This window comes from Frieseomelitta varia, unplaced genomic scaffold (assembly GCF_011392965.1).
Source record: "Frieseomelitta varia isolate USP_RPSP 00005682 unplaced genomic scaffold, Fvar_1.2 scaffold_482, whole genome shotgun sequence".
In the NCBI taxonomy this organism is placed as follows: Eukaryota; Metazoa; Arthropoda; class Insecta; order Hymenoptera; family Apidae; genus Frieseomelitta; species Frieseomelitta varia.
The window spans coordinates 36571-56570 of record NW_025110237.1 but is presented as its reverse complement, the minus strand read 5'-3'; the positions used below and the strand labels follow the sequence as shown (position 1 = coordinate 56570).

General features: G+C 40.5%; 1 protein-coding gene across 2 annotated transcripts in view; it reads left to right on the top strand.

Moving 5' to 3' along the window:
• Window positions 1-1822: 1822 nt before the first annotated feature.
• Window positions 1823-20000, top strand: part of LOC122532902 — a 53282-nt gene continuing 35104 nt past the window's right edge. Inside the window, exons 1-2 of one of the 2 annotated variants that reach the window (XM_043662087.1) lie at window positions 1823-2516; window positions 2572-3251. In XM_043662087.1, coding sequence (XP_043518022.1) covers window positions 3123-3251 — 129 coding nt within the window. In that variant the 5' untranslated portion in view covers window positions 1823-2516; window positions 2572-3122. Of the gene's footprint in view, window positions 3252-20000 lie in introns of both variants that reach the window. The other variant, XM_043662086.1, reaches the window with a different exon arrangement.

The following is a 20000-nucleotide window of genomic DNA, read 5'->3' as shown; positions in this document are numbered from 1 at the left end:
ATACTACCAATGACGACGTCGCGAGCCAAAGAACCCGTACACTCTCCAACAGCTCTTGCGAGACTGTCTTTTCTTGCCTGTGCCTCTCTCTCTCTCTCTCTCTCTCTCTCGATCTTTGTAGTCATCTCGTCTCAGTATCCACCTCTTGTCTTCTTTGTCTTTCTCTCTCTCTCTCTCTCTCTCTCTCTCTCTCTCTCTCTCTCTCTTGTTCCGTGTCTTGTCTCTCTCGCGACAACCAGTGCGCGGGTGTGAGAATTCGTCGGTGAGACTTTAGCCTCTCGGTGTTAGCCCGTGGCTGGATGGTGGGGGTCAGCAGCGTCTGGTAGTGCCGTGGAAAGAAGTTTCGTGTGCGTGACTGTCTGTGCGACGCGCGTCGTGCCAGTGTACATACACGAGAACGGAGTTTTCTTTCAGGCAGAGAGATACACTTCAGGGAAAAAGACAGAGAGAGAGAGAAAGAGAGAGAGAGAGAGAGAGAAACATCGATTCCTTCCGGACGATCGAGGGAATTGCAGAGCAACTGTTCGATGAAATGGTACTTCGACAAAGCGGCCGAAAGGGTGGTAATTAGGAAACGAATGGGAAATGTAAGGCATACGCGCGAGCGCTTTTGGAAGACGTAGCGCAATCGGTAGTCGTAGTTGACGAGGCTTAATTGGCAGCGGCGATTATCCGATTCCGAGGCCGGGGCTCGGGCGATGCAGCCCAGCTTCTTTTGTCATCGCCATTCCTGGCGTGCTTAATTGAAAACTATCCTGTAAAGCGACGTTGTACACGGTGCATCGCATCGACCAAGTGTTATCGATCGCGCGGAACGACCTGACGCCGCCGGTCGATGCCGGTGCGGTTGAAGTATCAACCTGTTATAATTTCAAGGGTAATTTCACCCTCTACAGAGGATAGAGTGGCACACTCGAATTAATGGAACCGGCTGAAGCACCGTCGACGAGAATAATTCGCGCGAGTGAACGTACGTACATACGCGTGCGTGCGCGCGCGTTCGAAGCTCGGTTGTTCGTTCGTTCCGCCCCCTCCCCCCGCCCATCCTTCCCCGCCAGCCGGATACGCGCAGTTCTTCTTCCTCCTTTCGGAGATTTCGACACTCGAAATTCCGGGGTTTTGCCTTCCGCGCTCCCGGCGAAAGGTAATTACTTTCCGCGCCACGCTACCGTGACCACCGCGTTCGGCGCGGCGCGTTTCATTTTACGACCCCAAGAACGTTCGAAATAAACGTTTCCTCCTCTTTCGAATTCGATACTTTGTACCATTCGCTTGATACTCGCCCACCGCTAATTAAGTTGAACCGATCGCGCGCGATTGATCGAACGCTTTCTGGCGGTTGCGTGCGCGCGGTATCATCGCGTCGAGTTTCTTGTCGCCGAGTTTCCCTCCGCCTACCACGATGTAGGACGACACCACCGTAGGATGCCGATGATTTTCGCGTTACGCTACCGACATATGTAGCCGGCTCGATCGGCTGCTGGCCCGGGCCACGCGCCCGTGTCCTCCCTATCTCGCACGCAGCCCGCCACGTCGATACCCGTACTGACACCACTGCACACGCAGGACACCCGCTGCACGGCCAGTGCGCGCAGACACGTTGGTGACTCCGGGGTCTGCCGGTGCGTCGAACAGAAAGAGAGGGGACGAGCGATAGATCGGCAGCCTCTGTGCAAGCGTCGCCACGCCGGCGGCAGAAGGGGCAGAGAGGAGGGTAAATGCGACCGCTGCGCCGACTGCAAATGGTGGGGGGGGCTCGGTGGAAAGGGTTCGCGCGACAGACAGCAGAGGGGGAAGCGCTCGTTGTCGACCGTGCTGCAGCCTGACAGCCACCGGACGAATTCAGTCTGCCGCTGGACTTGAAACGTGGGGGACGTGAACGAGACTCTCGTCAAGGGTTCTCTTCTCTGTCGCGGTGCAGGTTCCGCTTTCTAGTTCGTCGTTCGTCGCACTTGGCGCCGCGAACAGAAGAGACTCGGTCCGTGGCTAGGAGGAGACGAACTTTAATCCTCCGGCGAGCAAAGTTACTAGAAACTAGTTCCTCCGGCAGTGCGTGGTTTTTCTCGTTGGTTTTCCTCGCTGGAATCTCACCTACGCCTTGCAACGACTCGCGAGAAGTTGTCAACTACGCCACTGACGTTTCTACAGTTGGGACAACGGACGACGTCGGAGGAGTCAGGCCAACAGAGTGGCTGCTGTCGTTCCGACCAATTCCGCCGGCGTGCGTTTTCGTAAACGAGTGAACGAGCCCCGATTGACAGTGGCGCGGGGCGACGTTCGTTTTTGGAAGAACAGCGACGAGTGAGAAACGAGCCTGGCGTTCGAAAGTCAAGGTCGTACCTGTCAAAAGACCTGCACGCGCGTACCGGCGCATTATTTAGCCGTCTCGGCTGGCAAGTGACGCGAGAGGGATTCCTTTCTAGCCGGTCTCGGGCCGCGGGACCACGCGCGTCTGCCTCCTTCTTCGCGGAAGCCTCCAGGAATTCTTTGCCTGTTTCTTCGTACGACCGTACCGCGTCAACTTGCGCGCCTGTGTGTATACGTACGCACGGAGACGAAGCCGCGACAGAGTTCGTACAAGTGTTCTGTAAATATCGGCGGGACGAAGAGGAAAAGGGGGAGAGTGAGAGAGAGAAGAAGAAAAAGGAAAAAAAAAAAAAAAGAAACGAACGTCGCGTTATTGAGGAACGACACGTGTGGGCCCATTGCCACACTCGTTCGACAACCGTGCACGTACCGTCTCTGTCACGCACGGCCGAGTGCAACGTGATCGAATTAAGCAGAAACCAGGTCGTTTCCTCTTAACACGGTCGGAGAATCGATCGTGTCTTCTCGTCTCTTCGCGCGTTTGTAAATTTGCCTTTTCCTCAAGAGAGATAAGCGGAAGAACTTTCTTCTTCTTCTTTTTTTTTTTTTTTTGTCGTGAGAACAGGAGGATAGAATAAAAGAATTAAAAAAAAGGACAAAGTGTGCAATAACGAGAAATTCGAATTCGTGGAACGAGCAGGCTTGACGGTGTGCAGCAACGGAACGCCGGGAGAGCCCGGGAGTGTTTATATGCCAGCTTGACAGCTGACGGCCAGTGGTTTCCAGCACGTCGACAACCTGGCGGCACGGTTCAAATGAAGTTGAGGCGTCGCTGCATGCAGACGCTCGGCGTCTCCGTGAAACAGTTGAGGAGAAAGCTGCTCGAGCTGGGCGCACGAATCCTTCACGTTCAGGGTTCGAAGCCACGCGACATGGCCCTTGTGGTATGTTGAGTCAAGACAAATTCATTCCTCTCTTCTTTTTCTCAACGCTTTGCAAATCCTACGAATTCACGGATTGTCCCTTTAACGCTAGACGTGCCGATTCAAAAATTCAATTTAAAATTCCTCGCTCTTTCGTTCATTTAACTCTTGTTAAAAAAAAAAAAAAAGAAAAGAAAGAAAGATGTAAGATGTAATTTTTGTTTCATTTTATTTTTGTGCATTGTTTCCTTGTACTTCTCTCGGTAAAGAGAGATCTGATGGATTACAATAGGAAAGTGCCGGTACGTATAGCGTGCGTAAAGTGACAACGTAAATTTCTCATAATTACACGTCAGCCGATTATTATGCAACTCGATTATTCGCTAGTGTTTCTTTTGGCGAATCAACGTGCGAAACAAGGAAATACGTCGCCGATTACGATTCGTTGACACTCGAAGCACGACTGATGCATAAAATTTCCATCGGAGACATTAGGCTAAAAGATACGGAAAATCTTCTACAATGTAATAGAGGGTACACGAGCTCATATTTTACGAACAATCGTTCAAATACACCGTTTTATATCTAAGTGTAAGTTATATGTTAATTACATATAACTATACATTTCTATATATGAAATATCTAAACAAAAAATTATCAATTGGTCGTTTTGACCGTTTCTGGTGTTAATCGCCGAGGAATTTTCCGTTTCGATCGATCGTCAGTCGATGAAAACCGGTTCTCTCGTGCGCTCGACGATACGAAATCGCATCGACTCGCGAAAATTCATCAGCGTCGCGCGTAATAAATAACAACAATCGATGACGCGGTTAATTAGCACAAGCGTGACGCGAACGATGGAAAATGGAACGAGCTCGATAACCGGAGGCGGGATGCCGTTTTTAAATCGCGTTATCTACGCGGCTTTCGTTCGCAACCGGTCCGTTTTAAGCTCCGATAAGCACAGACCCACGTGCGATTAGTCTATCAACGATTGCCTCGAGACTGCAATTCGTTTGACGTCGGACGAACGTCAGTTTTCCACGTTTTATCGATGTTTAGTCGAGCTCGTTCGGCTCTCGACCTGTCCGTGACCTCGGCCAGCCTTTTCAAATCCACGTCTGACTAACCGCTCGTTTCGTTAGACGATTTTCACAACCGATGATAAAATCATTTTACCAAGTTGCCGAGAATTGTTTACAATCTCGCGGAGATAGCTTCCCCCGCGGGGGGGAAAAAAAATAGCTCGTGCCTTGCTATTGCAGATGACAGTGTCAAGGGTGAAGAAAACTAAATGTCCGCAAAATGTTTGTCGCGCGTGCGTGCGAAAATGAATGTTTCGTTCTGGATTATTTTATGGGGGGCGGAAAAGAAAAAAAAAAAAAAAGAGAAAGAAAAGGGTAAGAGACAAAATTCGATTCGCGATTCGGCAGGGTTCAAAATCGCCACGGCCCGCTCGTCTCCAGAATCAAGCGTTTCGTCTTCGCCCTCGCTCGCGATCGGCGGCCGAAGAGCGCGAAAGTCGACGGACTGCGGCCACCGGGCTATCTCGCCGGTTCGAGAGAAAAATAGGAAAAACGAGCGTGTGGCCAACCGTGCGACGGACCGAGACGTAACGATCGATAAGAGCGAGAGAGAAAGATAGATAGATAGATGGAGAGAGAGAGGCCGTTACACCGTCTGCTTCGTGTTTCTTCCGTCTGGCCCAGAATGCGAGTCGGGCTTTCACTGCAGTTTTCTCGTCTGGGTCGACGATCGGTCTCCCTCGCTCCCATTACCATCTCCCCTTTCTCTCTTTATTCATTCGTCTGTCTGCGTGTCCTCTCTCTCTCTCTGTCACGCCACGTGCCTCGTTACCACCTTCTCCCTCGCACCGCTCGACTCTCTCTCTCTCTCTCTCTCTCTCTCTCTCTCTTCTATCTGTCTGTCTCTCGCCCTTTTCTGTCGGTCGATACCTCCCCGTCGCACTTTTAAATGTCATCAGACCGATCGTGAGGTCGGCCCCCACGTCTCCTTATACAGGGTGTGCCTAAAACGCGCGACCTCCGCCACGAAAGCAGCGAAACGCGGAGGTTCCGGGTACAAGCAGCAACACAATTCCGGAGATTTCGAAGCAAGTGAGTTTGCCCATTCCAACGTCGATCGTGTTTCAGAGTGGGAAGGGAATGATTTTCGCGTCAATAGGATTTCGATTGATTTGTTGTTATCTTGACTTACATGCATCGTCGTGGATCGTCGCTCTCTCTCTCTCTCTCTCTCTCTCTCTCTCTCTCGTCTTTGTTTCTTTTCGATTACCGGGTTGAGCTTGACTGTCGCTTTTCATCTCGGCCAGCCCGGACTTGGCGGATCGATTGATGTACGGGCGAATTTCAGGAATCTCGGTATTCTCGGCGAATTTCACACGCGGAGATACTTAATGGTAAGTCATTCACCAATGGAAGATTGATTTTCGATGAAACGGATGTTTGATCGAGTTGCAGGAAAGTATTGAAAATAATTGTCTAAAATAGAATAAATCCCTTAATTTGGACATTCGCTGTCGTGTTTAGATCGTATTTAGATCTTCTTTACTATTCTTCGATTAATGTCAAAAGAAAAGAAAGGAAGGTTTTTTTTCTTAATTTTTACGAAAGTTTCGGCTTACCGTTTCTGTGGAATTTACGAAGGAAAGATGATTTTGTTAAAATTTAAACGAGAGAAATGTTTGATAGCTATAGAAAAATATTAAAATAATTCCCTTAATTTAGACGTTGCTCCGTCGTTGCATTTAAATTTTACTTACTGTTCTCCCATAAATGTTAAGAAGAAGAAAAAAGGAGTCGCATCGAAGGCTTTTTGTTTTTTAATTTTTACGAAAGCTTCGACTCGTCTTCTACCTACAAAGAGAGAAAGATCATCGTTTCGTTGAAATTCAAACGAGAGAGATGTTATAGAAAAGTACTAAAATAATTTGTTAAAATAGTTCCCTTAGTGTGGACACTTTATCGTTGTATTTAGATTTTCTTTACTATTCTTCGATTAATGTTGAAGAAAAGAAAAAAAGACTTGCATCGAAGGAGTTTTCTCTCATTTTTTTTTTTCTAATTTTTACGAAAGTTGCCGTTTACGTGGGATTTACGAAAGGAAAGAAAGAGCGCGAGAGAGAATTGTTTCGTTAAAATTTGAACGCTAACCTACTTGGCCCCTTTCTGTCTTCATCGATTTTCCAGCTGCCCGCGGCTATTTTTCAGTTCAATCAACCGTCGCTCCACTGAAGTCCCTTTCTCTTGCCTTTTTTTTTTATCCTCTCTTTTTCGTTTCCCTTTTTTTTTTCTTTTTCTTTTTTTCAATGCCGCTGCAGCATGATTTAACGTCTCGTTTTTTTTCTTCCTTTCCTTTCTTTTTTTTCTTTCTTTCCCCCCGTACGAGAGGAAACAGGGACGTTCGGATTTATTTCGTCACAATTCGGACACCGTCTCTCCTCTTATCCAGCCACGTTCCAGATATTTCGGCCATTCTGCCTTCCATCACGCGCGATATTTTCAGATATAACTCGTCTCTCGTATAAATTTCTCATGAAATATACGTCCTGCGCACCATATCCATCTTTCTTTTCGTAGTTTGAACAGAGAATCGAGGTTGAAAGATTAAGAAAACGGTATATTTCTATTCTAAGATCGAGAAACCAAACGGTGAGATATGCCGTTTTTATTATTTGCTGCCCGGAGCCAGAAAAATGCCGCAACATCTGTGTGTACGTGCGTGTGTACATACGCGCGCGTGGATCACAGTCGTTCGAAACATCTGGGTCATATAAATCGAGGGTGTTACTGCGCCCATTCTCCATAATTAACATTTAGGTTTACGAATGTCGTCGTCGAACGGCTTTTTTACGATACCGTAACAAATCGTCGACGAGCACGGTATTTCACACGCTCGTGTTTCCTCATCGTTCGACGATATTTGTGGAAATATATACCGTGGGTCGTAAATAGTTTGCCAAAATTAATACACGAATACACGTCTGTGCCTCTATGGTTTATATTAGCCAGGCTCGATAAAGCTCTTTCCGATTTTCGTTCACTCGTTGCTCGTAAAAGTCACGAGCCCCTGCTCTCTCGGACTTGCGAGAGTAACCGTCTCGCGCGCGATATTTCCCACAGAGCATCTCGTGGCGTAGCTCCGACCCAGAAGACCCAACCACACCTTTCACCTTTCGATGCTCGATCAAATTCCAAGTACACGCTCTCTCCCTCTCTCTTTCTCTTTCTCTCGGCTCCTTCTGCGCCTCGATGAAATAAGGATCTGTGTGTGAAAACGTGTCGCTGGATCCACAAGCCGGAAATACGTCCACTATGAATATGTTGTAAAGCTGTTGAAAGTATTCGCACGATCGATGAAAGATCGTTGAAAGGTTCGAACTTCGTAGCCTGGCTCTTTAAGGCGCGAAATTTTGAGTTCCTTTTCTTAGAAGAAAAAAAAAAAGAAATGTGTTTTCACGTCACGCAGCAGGTGAAAAGGATGGTAGAAATTTTAACGAAAATTTCAGTGAAAATATTATAGTTCATGACTAGAGCTACCATAGTCATTGAAGTCTTTACACAGGGGTGATTCACGTAACTTGCACACCTTTTAAATTATGCGCCTAATGAAAAATTGTTTGATACAAAAGTTATGGTTTTTCAAAGGAGGCGAAATCAATTTTTCGTGTGTGTCGATGGATTTCGAAATTTTCAAGGTCTATTTTGTTTTTTTCATCATAAATGGAAAGAATATTAAATTCTAAGTAAAATAGTATTGAGTCGTATTAAATTCTAAGTAAAATTTGTATTAAATTTTAAGTAAAATAGTATTGAGTCGGTCCTAAACCTAATAGTTAAGAAGATTTGTACTTTAATTAAAATTTGTCTCGAGGATGACAGAATTCGACAGTGTTTAAACATCAGTGTTATTATTTCATATACACGAAAATATAGACAAAAATTCAACAAACCATTTGAACATCTTGTTGTTCAACTGCAACTACAGTTGAGTTCAAAGTTATTCGACAAGGTGAGACATATCGCGCTCGGGCAAAGTTTCGAGAAGGGGAGGAGAGATTTCAGTCTTCTTCAAGATCATGGTAAATTTAACCATGAAATAAATTACCCAGCGCCTACTACATCGAATTTTAACGATTTTTGTGAACAAAAATATCCTCGCCTTCCCACTTGTTACGCAACGTGAAAAAAAGAAATGTGTTCGATCCTAGAAGCTAACGTAGGTCCGGCGAAGTGGGAGAGATATAATAAAACGATGATCTGTCGCACGACTATCAGTTAAGTTGTGCGAAACTCGAGCAACATAAACGAGCTCTTTCGTTCGAACTGTATATTTTCGTCCATCGTCGATTTGTCGAGTTGTCCATGCCAAATCACAGACAAAACTGGTGGAACATAAGCGTGTACGACCGATAAGCGTGAGTTGCTTTTAAAAGTGGTGAGTCCGTTTATTATCAATTAAAAAAAATATTGGCAAACGGTTAAATAGTTCGGGTAATGTTTTTAAAATTGTGAACTCGTTGAATTTTTTTGTGCCACGTAGTGTACAGTAATTAATAAAATTGTCAAAGAAAGTGAACGACTCTTTTAGCTACAAATGGACTTGTATCACTTAATTCTTTGCCCTCGGAAACATTTTTTGTATCATCTACCAGTAATCTATATTTACGAAGTGTCGCTTCAAATAAAATGATATAGCCATTGGAAATAATCATTCTGTCCAAATTTGGTATTTAGCATGAAATTTTATTGATTTTATGTACTCTAATATGTTTAAAGCAATCAGCAAGTGTAGTATATACAAGTTGATGATGCATAATTTCAATTTTCTGAAAAGTTTCCTTCATTATTTTATAAACTTTCGTAACAAGCAACAAGAAGTTTAGTTTGTGTGAATTATTCGAATAACAATTGGACGAGTCAATCAATACAATGATAACGAGTGTCAACTGACTCACGACTGCCTCTACCCTCAAGAACTTCTTCTTTTGAAATTTTATTATTCCTTTTACGTCGTTGTATTATGTCATATCATACAACATCTACGTTCGTTACAATTGTCAGCAATTATAAAAAATTTTACAATTTTTTAGCTAAAGTCAGTTAAATTTGTAAATTAAATTTATAATAACTCTACAAATAATCTACATTATGAAATTAAATTTACAATAAATCTACGAATAGTAAATTTTGTTATTTACAATGTTTACAATTTTTAACTGAATTTGCAATAAATCTACAAATAATCTACACTATCAAATTAAATTTACAATAAATCTACAAATAGTGAATCTTACAGTTTACAATTTTTTAGCCAAAGTTAGCTAAGTTTGTAAATTAAATTTATAATAAATCTACAAATAATCTACATTGTGAAATTAAATTTACAATAAATCTAAGAATAGTAAATTTTGTCATTTACAATTTTTACAATTTTACATTTTTTAGCTAAATTTGCAACAAGTCTACGAATAATCTATCAAATTAAATTTACGACAAATCTACAAATAGTAAATCTTACAATTTATAATTTTTACAATTTTTTAGCTAAAGTTAGCTAAATCTGTAAATTAAATTTATAATAAATCTACAAATAATCTACATTGTGAAATTAAATTTACAATAAATCTACGAATAATAAATTTTGTCATTTACAATTTTTACAATCTTACATTTTTTAGCTAAATTTGCAACAAGTCTACGAATAATCTATCAAATTAAATGTACAACAAATCTACAAACAGTAAATTTCACAATTTACAATTTTTACAATTTTACAATTTTACAATTTGTTGCTGCTGGTTAAGTTCAAGCTATGATGTCCCCTTGACAGTCGCGCGAGTGCAGAGAATTTAATAACCTCCCAAAGTCAGTGAGTCGGAGTAGATTTCCACTGTTAAACGTGGCTGCGTACGCACGTGCCGATTAATATCTCGACGAGGATCTAATCTGGCTCTAGTTGGTATCGAAAACACGCCGTCCCTCACGTGCTCCAGCTTGTCAACCATCAAGCGGTGCCGTGCGTTTTCCCGCGACGAAATTAAGGTCAGCCTGCTCTTTCTTTTTTTTTCCTTTCCTCCGAAGTCCGTGGGAAACGCGCTCTCGCGATCACCTCTCGCTCTCGCATCGCGACTCGCGCGTCAACTCGCGTGCTTTTCACGTTCCACTTGCCTCGATCCGGAAGACCGAACCGCGATCTTTTTTTTTTCTTTCTCTTTTCTCCTTCCGTTCTCTCTTCCCGCTCGTCATTTTTCACGAATTCGTCGCGATTCATCGTACAGATTTCGCGTTTTGTTTTATTTTTTTTTTAGCGACCGCTCGAGAATTTGCGGACGCTTTGGCCACGTTGTTTCAAAGAGAGAGAGAGAGAGAGAGAGAGAGAGAGAATGGAAACGCCGGATCTCGCGTTTGTAGCATGTAATCCTGCCGTACTCGGCCAGGTTCTTCCGTGATCGATGTCGCGCGTACAGATCCAATGGTATTGCGGCTTGTTGCCGAGTGCTGTGCTGCTTTTTTCTTTTTTTTTTTATTTCGCTCGGCGGATTTGCGGAGACCGCTGATTGTTACGGAGGATTTTTCCCCGTGTTTTTCAGGAGAGAGTGATCGAAGAGTGATTTAGAGCCGAGTGGAAATGTTGCGCCGGTTAGATATTGAATTTAGACTTTTAGGTGAAAATTTTGGACCAGGCATCTAGCACAAGACACTCGAGAAACGTTTCGAATTTTCGAGGATATTTCAGTCTCGAACCCTAAATAATATTCTAAGTAATAAATATTCTTAAATAACATCGTTCTTACTCGATTCTCTTCAACTAACGACAACGTCTGTAAATTCGAATACCTCTTAAATATCTTCGATCATAGATCGGAATTAACAGATTCTTCTCATTTAAGAAAAAGAAAATTCTGTTCGAGCTCACGTATTTTGTATAAAAAAAAAAATTATCTGTCTTTGTAGAAATGTTACACTTTTGAATAATGTTCTCGCGAGTGTCTGTAATAAAAGTTCCACGGAGCCGAGTTAGTTAATTAAACCAAAACATTTAATTAAAATGTCCTTTTTTACATCCCGGATAACGTTCATTGGATAATATTCAGTGTTTGCTACAAATATTCAGAACTCTTTCAATATATGATATTTTTTAAATGTCTGTCCTCATTTCTCGACAGAAAAATTTTTATTTTCACATTTCTCACAAGCTCTACCCTGTCCGAAGCTTTTTATTTTTGAGAAAATTTATTTGTCTTTATTTCTCATTTTGGGAACACTTTTAGTATCCTAACAAAATGGAGATTTTCGCGAATTAGTATAATAAAAGTTAACACGAAAACGAGTTAGTTTAGAATTCAATTAAAAGTCACAAATACTCCGGATTCTTTCATTATTGCTATCTCTTTGATACCTGTCCTCTCCCTCCACAGGGAAATGTTTATTCTCATTTTATTTTTAGGAAAATTTATTTGCCTATTTCGCACGATCCATATGCTTCGAGTGGAATCTATTTAAAAGTTCCTTGACTTTTTCGCGTTTGCGTGTGGAGAGAATTGGACGAGAGAAGGTAAACGCGATTCGTCTTTGGCGAGTGGGCGATATCTCGGTTATTTCCGTGGTGGGAAAGGGGTTGGAAAAGCAACGCGTGCGTGTGCAAACCGTGAGGAAGGGTTGCGTGTCGACGTTGTACTCGTGTCAGCGATAACACTGGGTCGACAACTGCGTTCTAGAAAACGAGAAGCCCCAGCCACCCTGTGTTCGATGTACGTTTCTCGACGTGACTCGAGAGAAACTCTCCTTTGGAATGGAAATTACTCGATCGTCCATTGCTTTTGCTCGTCGATTAAATATTCCTTTCAATCTGCAAGGTGAAAGAGAGATGAAAGTATTCGTGAATCGATCGTGCCGACACTTCCGGGTCGTCGATTGAAATATTCTTTTCAACGAATATGCAAAGTAAATTGTCTTGACACTTTGCGCCGTGATTGTTCTCCATCGACTCTACGATTTCGTTTTCCCTGCTAATTTGTTTCATCGATCGTACGAACCGTCACCTTCACAGTTCTAGGGGAAAAATTAGCTTTCGAGCTGCTCGACAAAAGAGAATCGCTGCTACAGCAACGTTTGGAGAATTGTTATAAACAAAGAGAAAGAATTTTTCAATGTTTCGAGAAACGTTTAAATTTGCAGGATTCTCGAGGAAGAGACAGCACAGTATCTTATATCGTTGGACAATGGAAAAAATATTTTCGTAAGAAACGAGTCCAGGTCCATTGTGAAAATAGAAGCTTCACGCTTTTAGAATTTATTGTCCTGTGATTGTCCTTGTTATAAAATTATAACAAAAACCTCTTCAGCTTTTCAGACACTGGAACATTCCGTGTGCCGTAAAATATATCGCCGGTTAAATGGGATCGTCTAAATACCTCCATTGTTTTTAGAAACGTTGATCAACCTTGTTAATAATAGTTATTTTAATAGGAGCCATAGTGTAGCAGTACTGATTTGTGACCACTTAAATTGGATCGTCCAAATAATTCGTTGTTTTTAGAGACGTAGACAAACATTGTTGATAAAAGTTATTTGATACCGAGAGAGAATGTAGCAGTATAATGTAGCAGTAATGATTTGTGACCACTCAAATAGAAATAGCTCGGTTGTTTTCAGAGACGTAGACACGTAAACTTTGTTGATAAAAGTTATTCAATTCTGAGGGGTCCATAATGTAGCACTAATATTTTCTGACATAAATTTATGAGCACTTGAATAGAATCACCCAAATAATTCCGTTGTTTTTAGAGATACAGTTCTGTGAAAAAAAGTTATTTGATACTGAGAGGGCCAATGTGACAGCACTCATTCTTTTACATGCGGGGAAGTTAGGTTTTAGGGAAATATTTTTACTTTAACTCCTTTTTATAAAATCTATGCAATATAAAGGACAATATAAACACAGGACATACTAACATGTCTTTTCTCATCTTTTATTTTATTAATATGTAATATCTATAATATTATATCAATATATAATAATATTAATATTAATATCTATGTAATATTATACAAAACTGTATAATAGAGTTTATAGAATTTACATTTCTTAACCCAATAGTTTTTCTATATATATACACATATAAATATATATATATATATATATATATGTTAATACTTTTTTTTAACAGAAAATGTCGAAATTTATCAAATAAATTTCATAAATAATAAATTACAAAATTTTACAAATAACAAATTACAAAATTTTATAAATAAGAAATTTTCAAGCTCGACTTCCTCAAAAGCGGGACAATTTCATCCTTTCTTTCACACAGCACTGCAAAATAATAATAATAATAATGAAAAACAAAGATGGAAATAACCAGTTGCAAAATGTCTGAACACATTGAATCGGATCTCGGTCTCCGAACCGCCACGCGAGAGCCTGAACGAGGACGATCGAGGACGTTGTTATTAACGGCGATGGGATGGGCAGGCGATCGACACGGCGCGACGTGACCGTAATTTCCCCTCGATTTCCTGGTTCTCGATCACGGGCCGCTAAGTTACCTTCGGATCGCGGAATTAAAGCTATTGTCGCCACGGCCGGAGCCACTTCATCGCCCCGGTGCCGCGGGTCCTCGTAAATTGCGTCGGCTTGACAATGGGATCACGGTAGCCGGCAATGATGCGTAACATATTCTCTGCCTTACAGGTGCGTGAATCGGGAACGTGTAACGCGGCGGTCGACGCAACATCCGTTTCGCCGGGTTGCGCCAGGGTGAGGCCAGTAATTACGGTACACGGGATTTTCGAGGGCCACGCCGCCATGTTACGAAATTGCGTTACGATAAATACGTTCGATCCTCGAACGTTCGCAAGGTGTATCCCTGAAAATTAAACGGAAAAAAAAAAAATATATATATATATATATATATATATATATATATATATATATATATATATAGCGTCAGGATCAGAATTATGTAGTTTCCTGATCTTCAAGATTTGTTATTAATTTCACGGTAGTTGGAGGGATTATCAGATGACGTGGATGACTCGAGGGACGAATTTCAAGATTCGGCGCGGAGATAATTGAGATCGAAACCACTGGTCTTCTGTGATCGAGTAACTTTGGATAAATCGAAAAATTTCGAAACAGAATAGATCCAATGATAATATCGCGTTCTTCGGAATTCGGTTGTCGAGAACTTGGACCAGAAATCAATCAATTTCATTTATGTTTTTTACATCCGAAGAAAATAAGGATTTCTCGCTGCTAGAAGAAACGAACGATCACGATGTAATAAGGATATATTTTATATATATGCACCAACTATGAAACCACACCTCTCGCATAGCACCCTTGCGTCCACATCACGGCAATTACCGCTGTAATGAACGAGGCTATTAACATGTAACCCCTTGAAACTCAGAAATTGTTTCAAAAACATCTCTACTCGACCCATGCCTCGCCCCTCCAGTCACGCGTAATTAATTAATCGATTTATACGCCACACATGCTACATCCTCGAGACCAGTCCTCGAGAGAGGAGGAAACCCTAGGTAAATGCATCATCCCTCGAAAATCATCCGATCGCTTGACTCGACCCGATTTGATTCGATTTGTAGGTTAGGTTCATAGCTATTATACTAATCTTATTTTTAATCTTATTATTATTAATTTTACGCTTAATTCTAGTTACTTGGGAATATCCTGTTTTATATATCTAGTAGTATCTCATATTAGTCTAAAGTATCGACAATTTATATATAATTAACGACAAATATATATATATCTTTTCGAATTATGATGATACAAAAAAATATTTTTTGCCTATTCTTTTCGCGTTTTCTTCGTTTCCTAAGGCTCATTCTAAGGCTTATCTATTCTAGGGAAGTTTCTCCCTCTGATTTAGGTCCTCTTCTCCGTGTTACAAATTGACCGTATTTCTTCTTTTCACATTATTTGTTTTCCTCTTTTCTCTGACGTACTGATATATTCCTCTCTCTGACAATGGCTCAACCCTGCTCGTTTTTGAAAAAAATATACTTCGTCAGCAAAATTGTTACATCGACATAAGTATATATATACATATATATATTTCTAATAACATTTTTTCGCTTAACTCGCTCTCTAGAAGTTTCTGAATATTTTCTTTCTTTCTTTCTTTTTTTCGCTCGGCTCGTTTTCCACAAATATTTTCTGCCGATACTTCCGGGGAAGAAGGGAGAAACATGGCACGTGGTAGTTTTTAGCGCGACGGGCGTCGGACATCGACGAGCACACACGCTCGCGCGTAATTTTCAGCAGACGGTTTCCCGGCTAGCTGGAGATAACGCTAACGAGGCCCAGATAATAACGTCGGCTGTCTAGACAGTTAATTACAAGAAGTCCTTTGGAACAACGCGCGCTCTCGCCTGCTACTCCTTCGCGCCGCGGTTTTCGACCTTCGTGAGGCCTTTCCGACGACGGCGATTAACGAACTCGAGGACGGCCGAAGAATTAGAGAGGAGACCGCTCTTGCGAACGTTCGTTCGCGTCGTTGGAAAAATCAGGCTCGCGAAATGGCTCGAGACTCGATCTTCCGAGAGGGTGGAAACGTCTCTTCAGCCACGTTACGCTCCGTGTTATGCTTTCGGAAGCAAACAGGCAATTGCTTCAATAGAAAAATAAAGATTAAATATATTTCACGAATAAAATATATAAATAGATAAATATAACATAAATATAAGTGAAATATAAAATTTTCAACGATGGATAACAAGTTAATAATAAAATAAATATAGGCGTTGAAGTTCAAATAATTTCAATCGTGCGGTTTTTTTTAATAATATTAGATTTAATGTACTCAGTGTACTTTACATAACATGTGTATATATTAATCGTTGAGGTTTACGCTGTGACGTTTGTCTATTTCTAACTGAAAATCTCAATATAATCTCAATGATCGAACAATAAATTTCAATGTAAAACAGCATTAGGAATCAGTACGGAATTTCTCGTTACTTCCATGTTTCTTTAGATCTCTGGTTTATATTTAATTTACCAGAAAACGTGTTCACTCGTTGCACGATATTTTCTATTATATTCTCGGTGTAACTGTAGAAATCGCCACTATTTTTTTCCGATGGTGAAACTCTTCCGTTTCTCGGAACGATCGTCCTATCATCTGGCAGATTAGCGACAAATGATGACAAATTGTTGTCAATAAAGCCGCCAACAAATCCGATAGCTCGCACAATAAATAAGTTCATTATTACCGACACATTCTATCGATATCCATAAATCGATCCCTCCACATTGCTTTCCTCCCATGATCTTCAAACGAATCCAGCCAGACAGATTTATTTCTTCTTCCATTTTTCTCTTTGCGTCACACGCGAAGAATCCAGAAACAATCGACACCTTATGTCGTCCCGTTAGTATTATTTGCAGATCGAGGGCAAGTTACGCTACAGAGATACGACGTTATCGGCTTGTGGTTTCTTTTCGTTTCGTTTATGGGGTCGCGAGATCGAACTCATCGGCCTAGATCCGCCCGAGGAGGAGGCGATCTCTGGAGAACAGAGAATTGCTCTTCGAGGCTCGAGGTTGCCTATCGAAGAATATTCTGATTGGTGTAATTTATCACGGTAGATTATCCATTTCCGTGGAAATCTTATCAAATTATTTAATGAGACTGAATATGTTCAACGAACTCTACAGAGAGATCTTTGCACAAGTGTCTGAAGAGAAATTTAGCAAATTCTCCACACAAACTTTATCAAAGTATTTGTCAACGAATCGTCCAATAAAATTGTACTCTCTTCTTACATGAAAAAATGTACATTTACATTCTTCTTATGTAATAGATATAATATTGCATTTTTCGCGTATAAAAAAATTTATATTTATATCCTTATAATATTACGTTCCTCTTATATAATAAATATAATATTATATTTTTCTTATATGTTATTCTTCTAAAATGTATTCTTCTTATAATATTATATTATATTATATTACTATCTTATAATATTATGTTCTTTTTATATAAAAAATTTGTATGTACAGTCTTCTTATATATTATTTTTCTAAAATATATTCTTCTTATTGTATATTATTCTTCTTGCAATGTTATATTTTTCTTCTAAAATGTATTCTTCTTATAATATTATATTATATTATATTACTATCTTATAATATTATATTATATTATATTACTATCTTATAATATTATATTATATTATATTACTATCTTATAATATTATATTCTTTTTATATAAAAAAATTTGTATGTATAGCCTTCTTATATATTATTTTTCTAAAATATATTCTTCTTCTCGCAATATTATATTCTTCTTATATATTATTCTTCTAAAATATATTCTTCTTATATTCTTCTTATATATTATTTTTTTAAAGTATATTCTTCTTACATAATTATTCTTCTTATATACAACACTATATTCTTCTTACGCACGCAAGTAAAATGAACATACTTCTTTTTAAAATACATTCCCTGCCACACAATTCCAAAGCACGGATTCCTCGACACGTTCTCTCATTCGCGTAAAAGGATTCGACGCGTAATCGTTTTTCTAACCCGGTGAAACCTGACCTATCCTTCGTTTCTGCAACGCCACACAGGCTTCTCTGCTTATCATCCATTTCTAATATCATCGCGAGAAATAGCTCTCGTTCCGATCTCTATCCTGTTCGGTCAACGAAATCGTAATTTCCGTAGCCCCTTGCGTGAAAATTATGGCTCGTTGCCGTTAATAGTGCCACATAGTCAGCTTGACATAGCAAATACATACCTCGCGTGAAATACAAATGCGGAAACGCTGCTTATTCCGTGCGACCACGTCGTGTCACGCAACTTTACGAGCCGCTATCGGGCGACCTCCGACGCTGTCGCGATTTATTGGCCGAGATGGCCAGCGCCGATCCTCGCGCGAGTTTCCCAACTCCTCGACCGCGAAACGATGATTAACAATCCAGCCAGAGGATGATTAACCACGCTCGCAGTCTCTCGGCACAAAGGAGATCCCCTTTTTCCTCCATTTATCAGGGATATTCGTCGTTTTTATACTTTTAATATTTCTTTCGGCGGAGATAGACGTTTGCCCAGACTTCAACCATTTTTGCGGACCATAACGAGCGACCAAATCGTACACAACAATTCGTCGCTTTCTTTTTCAACTCGTCGGTATATTACTGGATGGAAATTATTGAGAAGTAATAAATTTATTATTTGCCTCGTCTGGGTTGTATTTCGATATACCTAAAACTGAGAAAATATTGCAATTTTGGGACAGAGAATTCTCGATTTTTTACTTTAAAGTCCAAGCAATCCCCGATCGTCGAATTTTGCCGCTGTCTCGACGTAAAATTTGACATTTTTGAACGAGCATCGACTACTATTACAAATTTCTTAGATTTCGTCAGTTCTGCATTGATCTGCGATTTCCAAAGTAATTTTCACTTTGAATTCAATTATTAGATATTCTGATATTGCTTCGACTTTTATCACCGTGTCAACGTAGAAAATTAGACATTTTTGAACGAGCATTGACCACTATTGTAGATTTCACTCAGATCTCGTCAGTTTTGCAATAATTTGCAATTTTCATTGCAGAAGTGTGTGACGTCGGACGATCGACGTTTGCTTCAAACCAAAAATCACTCGCCGATCACTAGGGACTTTTGCTTTAAAGCCTAAGCAATCCTCAATCGTCACACTCGAATTTTACCTTACTAAATTTCACCTTAGATTTTGTCAGTTCTGTATTGATCTGCAATTTTCGAATTCAATATCCTGATATATTGCTTCGACTTTTATCACTATTCTGTCGTACGTAGAAAATTAGACATTTTTGAACGAGCATTGATTATCATTATAGATATCATTATAGATATCATTCGCTAGTTTGCGATTTCCATTGCAGTTTATGACGTCGGATAATTGACGTTTGTTTGGATTTTAAAGCAAAAGTCCCTAGGCATCGTGTCGTGGCAGTCTCAACGCGTCTGAAAATCAGTTTTCGCGCAGTGCATGCGCACTGTCTATGTAGGGTCGTTCACGTTAGAACATAGAATCGCTTGGATTCTTGGCGCGGTCGTGCTTGTTTGGCCTTAAGGTCGTCCCGATAACGAGCCGCTTACGTCAGTCGAGAAACAGGCAACACGTACCTCGCCCCGGCCCCGTTCTTCTGGCGCGGTTTGCTTCCTCTTCTGTTCCTAACCTAATCATCCTCTATACTCTATATTATCATTCGACCCTGGTTTTCCTCGTTCCTCCGTACTCCGTGTGTATGTATAACGACTATCGGTACAAAGACACTTTGTTTCCTCACGGAGAATAAGTCTTTTTAAGAGCATTCAGATTACATTCAAGTGGAATAGGTCTGTCCGAATATTCACGATCCGGCAGCGATACATACAGATCTCGTTAGGGCCAATCCTCAGCGATCCAATCGAAAATGACACTCGAAAATAGTCAAAACGGAATTTCACTTCAGAATTTTACAATATCTGTAATAGTGTATTTTCAGTGAGTATGATGTTTCTTAGTAAAATACAGGGTGGGCCGAAATTCACTTCCTACTAGAACAAATCCGTAGCTTGAATTTAATTTAAAATTATAATTATTTCAATATAAAATAGTATAAACATAAAAAATAGTAAAATTAGTTTCTTTCTCGCGTTTTGACGTTTTATTTAAAAAAAAAAAAAAAAGGAAGATTTTTTGTTTAAATTTTTCATTAAAAAAAAAAAAAAAAA